General features: G+C 34.7%; 1 protein-coding gene across 1 annotated transcript; it reads right to left on the reverse strand.

Annotated features, from left to right (window-relative positions):
* Positions 1-5,917: 5,917 nt before the first annotated feature.
* On the reverse strand, positions 5,918-6,727 carry LOC108371305 (piggyBac transposable element-derived protein 3-like). The gene has a single exon (XM_017626847.1). It carries the CDS (start codon positions 6,725-6,727, stop codon positions 5,918-5,920), a length of 810 nt encoding a protein of 269 aa, XP_017482336.1.
* Positions 6,728-7,881: the final 1,154 nt, after the last annotated feature.

Genomic DNA, 7,881 nt, shown 5'->3' on the forward strand with positions numbered 1-7,881 from the left:
CGCTGGATTTTTGGGTGATTTATATACTTTTAAGCACTTCATATAGCTATCCTTCAAATTGTTTTGGCTTTTTATGGCGTTTATGATTACCTCTCCATCTAGCACTTCACTCAGACCACTTATTAAAATTTTTGGTTTTCTCATAGTTGGTAATTGGATATCATATTTTTCGCTCACTTTTTCTTTAATGTCGTTAACTAATATTTTTCTTGCTTCATCGCTATCGCAACGTATTGCCACTGCTCCGTTTTGTCTATTAGCTATTCCGCTCACTCCAACACTCAATTTTGATGGCTGAATTATTGTTTTTACTTCTTTTTTCGTTACTTCACTTTCTTGATTTGTTTTAGGCTTCAATATGACAGGTGCTTTTCCCGCCGCTCCACCTTTTAGTTTGTCTGCGTAGGTCGCTCTTACTTCGACCTGGCTCTCTTTATTTTTGTCTGTGATTATCTTTTTAATTTGCTTTACAGTTTCGTTCACTTTACTTATTTTTTCTTCAACGATATTTTCACATTTTTCCCCATTTTCTTTAATCAACTCAATTAACTCTTTGTAACTATTATGTGCACCTTTGATATAGTCAATGCATGTATCACATAAAAACTTCAAGTTCGAATGCTTCAACAAGGCATCCGTCTCATACTTGGAGAAGCCAACACATTTAACGTGAAACACACCTCCACAAACACCATTACACGGGATAGTGGCCTCCCGCGAGCCACTTTTACATTTTCCACACCTCAACTCCATGTCAGTGCCTCACTTTAATGGTCATACCACCATTAAGTCATTAAATGTAATAAAATGCGTCCTTTTCGCTTTTTTCTTTTTTATTTTCAAGNGCTTTTGTGGCATCACCCACTTTTTTCGTTCAGTTTGAAATAAAATATAAAAATAAGCATTTATTTCATTTTGCGCGCAACAGACGCAATGGCTGAGTGAGCAGAGCACTGGCGTGCCATTCGAGAGATCCGAGTTCGAGTCCAAGGGCAGGAAAATTTTCCTTTTTTTTCTTGTTTAATATTTATAAACTATCTTTATTGAATTTTTTTGCTTTTTTGATCTAATTTTCTTTTGATTTATAAATTTTATTGCTTTAAAAAGGAAGCAATTTTTTTTAATTTAATTAAAGTGTTTGCTAAAAGACAAACAAGTCTTTCGAGAGGCAAAAGTCTTTATATTTCGGCAACTATCTTGAAAGCTCTTCTCTGTATTTTGAATGAGTAATTGAAAGATGAGCTAATAGTGTTATTATATTTATCGTTTAGGAAAAAGTTTTCTAAAAACTAAACGAAATGAAAAAAATATCTTTTTAAAACAGGAAAAACTAAAAATTTGAGAAACTGAAAGTAATAGAAAAAAGATGAACCAAAAAAATTTCCAAACGTTAAATAAAATAAAAAATATGAATTTTTTAGGCAATAAAACTTAAAAAAAAATTATTAATAAGAATTCCTTGTCGAGGATTGAACTCGGACCTCCTTAATAGCACGAAAGTGCTCTGCTCACTGAGCCATTGCCACTGTTACAGCAACGTTATCGAAATTGAAATTTATTGGAAANTAGAAAAAAGATGAACCAAAAAAATTTCCAAACGTTAAATAAAATAAAAAATATGAATTTTTTAGGCAATAAAACTTAAAAAAAAATTATTAATAAGAATTCCTTGTCGAGGATTGAACTCGGACCTCCTTAATAGCACGAAAGTGCTCTGCTCACTGAGCCATTGCCACTGTTACAGCAACGTTATCGAAATTGAAATTTATTGGAAACAAACAAAAAATTTCAAAATCATTCGTTAAAGAGTTAAGTAAAGGTTTTTCTTTACTTAACTTTAATGTTCATTAAATGCCGTTAACGAATCATTAACTGACTCTGAGAGGGAATTTTTCAAATCGTTACTGAGGGTAAAGAGTGAGTATCTCTGTAGACGGATAAATAAATAAATAAAATAATATAAAATAACATTTGCATATCCAGTAGTGTTTCGGTGACTGTTGACGGACATAATATCATTTTTCGAAAATGCGTAAAACAACAATTGAAGAAGGGGAAATTATTATAAAAAACTACAAAGACAAGAAGTTCATTCGCGAAATCAATGAAATTGTTGGCAAAAAGTCTACAGGGCATAACATTATTAAAAAGTATAAAGAAAGAGGCAACGTGTGTGATAAAAACGTAACTTAAGGAACAGAGCGAAAATCGATGACCGGAATTGTAGATTTACAAAAAAAAAATAAAAATCCCAAGTTATCTACTGTAGACTAAAAAAAAAAAACAATTAAAAGAGGAAAAAAAAACGTATTTTATGCGCGGGTGCCTCGGCGCAAGCCACTTATGTCGAAGAAAAACCAAAGGCTAGGTCGGAGTTTGCCAAAAATTACCAATATGAGAATATGGACTTTTGGTCTAAGGTATTCAGGGCTATGACAGAATCCTTCGTAGCTTCAATTTTTGTGAATTCTACGAAAGTGCTATCACAGAATTCGAGTGGCTACGAACGTAAATCCGAAATTCGTAAGGGGCCTTCATTGAATCCGTTCGTAATGAAGATTCGGCAGATACTCTACGTGGACGTAAAATACCAACGCCATACATACATACATATGTACATATGTATGTTCATTAAATTCGTCCAAAATTGTACGTGAAAAACCAAAGTAGAATTTTGTAATGCCGCCACCCCCACGATTGTTCTATACCGAAAAAAATATATCCCTATTTTTTGCTTTGAAATAAAAAAAATTTAGGGAGTGCTCAAAGCGCTCAAAGTTTTAAATGTATTTTATACGGGGAAAAAACAACTTTTCGTAGAAATAGTGTTGAAAATCAATACTTTGCTTATCATCACAAGATTCCCAGTAATAATACCCAATTGTTTCTTTAACTATTTTTTCACGGTAACTATATTTTATAGGTCCTCAAACCCCCAGAAAATACAATAGGGGACCAATAAAAAATCTTTGATATTAAAAAATGGTTAAATAAACAATTGGATATTAATACTGGAAGTCTTCTGAAGAGAACCACAGTTTTCCGAACGAAAAATATAGATTTTCAAGAATTTTATACCATTTCTACGTAAAGTTTTTTTCCCATATAAAATACATGAAAAACTTTGAGCGCTGGGAGCACTCCCTAAATATTTTTTGATTTCAAAGTATTCAATAAAAATATTTTTTTCGGTTCAGAGCAATCCTAGGAGGTGGCGGCATTAAAATTCCGACTTTATTGTTTTTGGACCACTCTAATGTACATACACGCATTAATCTGCTAGACGCTATTAAATGAATTAATATTTTTTATGAGTCGAGGAAATAATAGTTTAACAACAATCTATTAGGAAATAAAGCCAATTACTTGAATATCATAAAAATTTGTTAGAAAATAATAATTTTCTCTCCAAAGAATAAAATCTAAACTAAAAACAATATTTATTAAAAAAAAATTACCAAAATTTAAATAAAAAAGAAAAAAAGCTCCGCTGCCCGACGGCTCGGACTCGAACTGGGATCTCTCAATTGACATTCTAGTGCTTTGCGCACTCGGCCATTGCGACTGATGGAGCGCGTGAGCAAAATGGCATACATAAATGTCATTTCCTTTGTTTCCTTTGCACTAACTGATTTCGAATCAGCATTCGAAGCTGGCAACGATATTTTCGAGTTGACTCGGATTCAGTGATAGCAATTTTTTCGTATTTGTAGCGGGCATTCGAATTCGTAAATTTTACTACGATGGATTCCATGATAGCAAAATCTCACCAGAATTTATCTGCATTCTAGGTTTTATTTACGGATGAAATCAAATTCAATATTTTTGGATCAGACGTCAAGCGTTTTGTGTGGAGCATGCCTGGAAAAAATTGGAATACAAAAATATAAAAAAGACGGCTCAATAATGTTATGGGCTGCATGTCGGGGGCTGATGTCGGAAAAGTACACGTTATCGATGGGATTTTGGATGATAAAGGCTACATTGACGTTTTAAAACAAAATCTTTCAGCAGTGCAGTGGTATTCGTGGAAACATTATATCTTACCAAGACAATAACCCTAAGCATACGTCGTGGAATGCTCGGAATTGGTTACTATACAACTGTCCAAAGGTTCTGGCTACGCCTGCTCAGTCTCCCGACATGAACCCCATTGAACATTTGTGGGGAGAACTCTAAAAAAGACTTGCTACAAGATGCGTGAGCAGTAAGGCAGAGTTAAAACAAGCAGTATTGGAGGAATGAAAAAAAATTTAGCCCAGTTATTGCCGAAAACTCATTGAAAATATGCCATGACGCTTGCACGAGGTAATAAAGCTCAAAGGGAGTTCGACAAAATATTAGTGCTCCTATATATGAAGTGTCTAATTTTGAGTGTGGCTCGCTGTAGGCCTTTTGTCATTGAAACCTGCGATATGTTTTATTTTTGCAGGTTCTGTGGACAAAAATTAAACAAAGGTAGCATTTTTATGTATGTACATATTTAAAAGTCCTACTAAAAACACGAATTTTCTAAAAAATATCTGAAATAATACTGAAGTGGAGTATTTTAGATATTATTTCTATTAGAATAAAACGTATCAACGCACAGTGGGGGAAATGACGAAAAAGCTGGCCAATATTACAAAACTCAAAGTTGTCCGATTGTTGCAAAACATGGTAATTTGTGAAGAGGAAGGTCAATTTCGTAGTGGATGAAAAGTATAAGGCACCCTTTTTTGTATCTTCTTCGCTAGAGACGTTTGAACTTGCTATTCTCACTTCTTTGCTCTCAGTATATCCTCCTCAGTCCCGAGACTAAAATAATTGAAAAACTAAAAAAAAAATCATGTTTTTGCGTTATATTCTTCCCAAATAATTAGAAAACCCATTTTTTTTTATTGTAGCATATAAGGATTCTTAGCACTGGCAGGTGCAGCCAGCTGGACATTTGGATCGTATGCCAACGAAAAAGCAACTAATTTTTAAATTAAGAGTATTTTAAAACATTCAGTTAATTTCAATAAACGGTTAACTTAGTACTAATTTCTTACGAAGGGAATTCCATAAAACAGTGTCTATCGCTGGCAATGCACAAAAACACATTACAAGAAACGCATTTGAATCTGGTTTTTTGGTTACATCCTTCTTTACGGCATCTCATAAATTTGTTTTTATCCTGGACACCACAGATGGGTAAGTGTCTATTTTCAGTCCTTCTCACATCTTTTGGGGGTAGGGGCTGTATGGACCTAACTCTTTTTGTTGAGACATCGTCTTCGATTTCGATGTCACTTAGCCTTCTTTTACCAGCACATGCGGACAAACATTCTCCTACGTACATCTTAAAATCTAATAGGTCCATCAACTCGCACCTCCTTGCACCACAGGAAAATTTGTCTTTTTTATAAAGAACCCAGGAATTACACAGTGCGAGATCAACCATATGCCAAAAAACTCGTGTGGGCCACTTCTTTGTTCTGATGTTAATACGGTAATAGGATATCAACCTGTCCGCAAGATCTACGCCTCCCATTGACGTGTTGTAACTTGCTACGAATACGGGGACAATTGACATTTATGTAATTTTTGGCTTTCTTATCCCATCGACGAACAGATATAAGTGGTCGTGCTCCAGTCGACGTGGCCGCCATTAGAACCGAACGACTGTCCATCCATTTTACAATCGCTAGTTTCTCATCTTCTCTCACAAATTCATTGAAGGTACCTCTGCCTCTTTTTAGAAGATCATGGTCGGTTGAAAGTTTTGTTCGCAGTTCTTTGGGGATTCGGTTTTGTTGAATCGTGCCCGTAGCATATATTCCATTTTCCAGCAAAAACTCTAGTAGTTTTATCGAAGTAAAATATCGGTCAATAAATATTTCGCTGCCTTTACTAATATTTTCTGCAAGTCTTTGCACTACTGTTCCTCCGATACCTAAATCGTGGTTGCAAAATTTTTCAAACCAACAGGACAGGGTTTCCCCTTAACATATTGTTTCAATTGCGTGGTACCAGAGAATGGAATCATTTGTTCATCGATGCTCAGTTTTGCTGGCTTTGGTAGCAATTGACATTTTTTCAAAACGGCTTTTATTATTGGTTCAACTTTCCACAATTTGTTGTTTTCTTTTTCTTGTGGTGTAGCTCTTAAGTTGTCGACAAAATGCATATAATTTCTTAATTTAAAAAATCGATCCCTTGGTATCTGTGTAATGGCTGGAACATTAATAGCAGGTCGGTAGTACATCCTTACGCGCGGAAGTTTCATGCAACCAGCAAGTATGTGGGCCCCAGATAGTTTCTTGTACTCATTATAGTTTGAATACAAATTTTGGCCGTTTTCTAGAGCGTACGTATTACTTTGTTGTGAAATTTCGCGCCAAAAATCGTCGTCAAAATACTCCGAGAAATATTGGAAAGGTGTCCACTCAAATCTATCTTCTGCGTTCCATGCCTCGTCGGCAGCGGGAGTATTACCCACGACAAATTCTTTGGCTAGCCATTTAAGCGGTTTTTTATTTTGAAGATTTGAGGGGCTTTCATTTGCATCAACCAACTCTTGTTCAGCAATATTTTCTTCTTCATTATCAGATTCTGCATTGTAGTCAGAATCGGAATCACTTGAAGAAGCCACATTCGAACAATTAGGAACGAGTTCCAAGTCTTCATCGTCGGACAAACCTTCAAAATCACTGTCCATGAGCATCTCCATCACCTCTTCTTCCGTAAAACGTTTTTTCGACATGATAGCTACCAAATGTCCAGCCCACTGAACATTTAAGAAACAGTATTCATATCCGAATTTTAATAAACTTATTTAAAAGATTTTTTATTTACCTTAAAGAACAAGTATTTTTCGATTGAATTTAATAAAATATTAAACTTGATTTGAAGAAATATAGCGAAAATATTAATTTGAAATTACATTCACAAGGACCACACGTTTTTTCAAATAACTGTTCACTTCTTGGATCGTATTACGACAGTATTGCCACAAACGCAAAAAAAAACAATTCAATTGTAAACTTAAGATGTCCAGCTGGCTATAAAGTTGGATCGAATTGAAATAAATTTAAAATTTTTTATTATATGTCCATTTAAAAAGTGTCCAGCGGGCTACACGCGAGGACCGAGGAGGATATCCAGTAAACAAACTGAGCTGTTTTTTCACCAAGTTTGGTCCCTATAAAGGACTTAGCGTTGCAGACAAAGCTTTTTCGGCAATTAGGCTCTTGCGCAGCAATTTAATGTGATGAAGAATTGTTTGCACCGAACGTATGAAGTATTAAAGATTCGCTTCACATTATTAATAAAACTTAACGTAATTGTATTTTTTATTTTGATAATTGGGTGGTTCACAAGGTGTCGCACTTGTCGTATTGTTGTATGTTGTAAAGTTTTTGACAGCTAAAGAAATATTTAGAGGACTTAAAATCACCACAAACCATTTTTTAATTGTCTGAAATTTCATAATAAAACTTTTATGTTAGCTTACGAATTCCTTAAATACAGTTTTAGCCGTTTAAAGTTTATGACATACAACACACGGTGCAGCGAACAAAGGTGGCGCCGTCAGTGGTACCGCTACTTTGGTTTTGCCGATTTTGACAGTTGTGGTAACTTGTAAATAAACCTTTGTTTACAAATCGGCAACAAAGAGAATTTTAATTATAAGTGAAAAATTAGTTTAAATGGTGTTAATTTGCAATTTCTGAGGGATTTTTGAGTTGAAGACTGCGTAAAAACTAATAAAATGAAGTGCCGTGTGTTAAATTTCGACAGCCGTTAAGATGCGAGATGCGTAGATGATGCAAGTGTAGCGCTGTGACGAATCGCTGCATTTTATGTACATAGGGCACGGTAAAGCCGTTCTTGAAATGTATCTTTATTATTATATTG

The sequence above is a fragment of the Rhagoletis zephyria genome, unplaced genomic scaffold (assembly GCF_001687245.7).
Source record: "Rhagoletis zephyria isolate East Lansing unplaced genomic scaffold, Rhagoletis_zephyria_1.1 Rzeph_scaffold_04873, whole genome shotgun sequence".
NCBI lineage: Eukaryota > Metazoa > Arthropoda > Insecta > Diptera > Tephritidae > Rhagoletis > Rhagoletis zephyria.

Coding starts and splice junctions, on each gene's coding strand:
- LOC108371305 (XM_017626847.1), bottom strand. CDS start 6,727: ATGTCGAAAAAACGTTTTACGGAAGAAGAGGTGATGGAGATGCTCATG.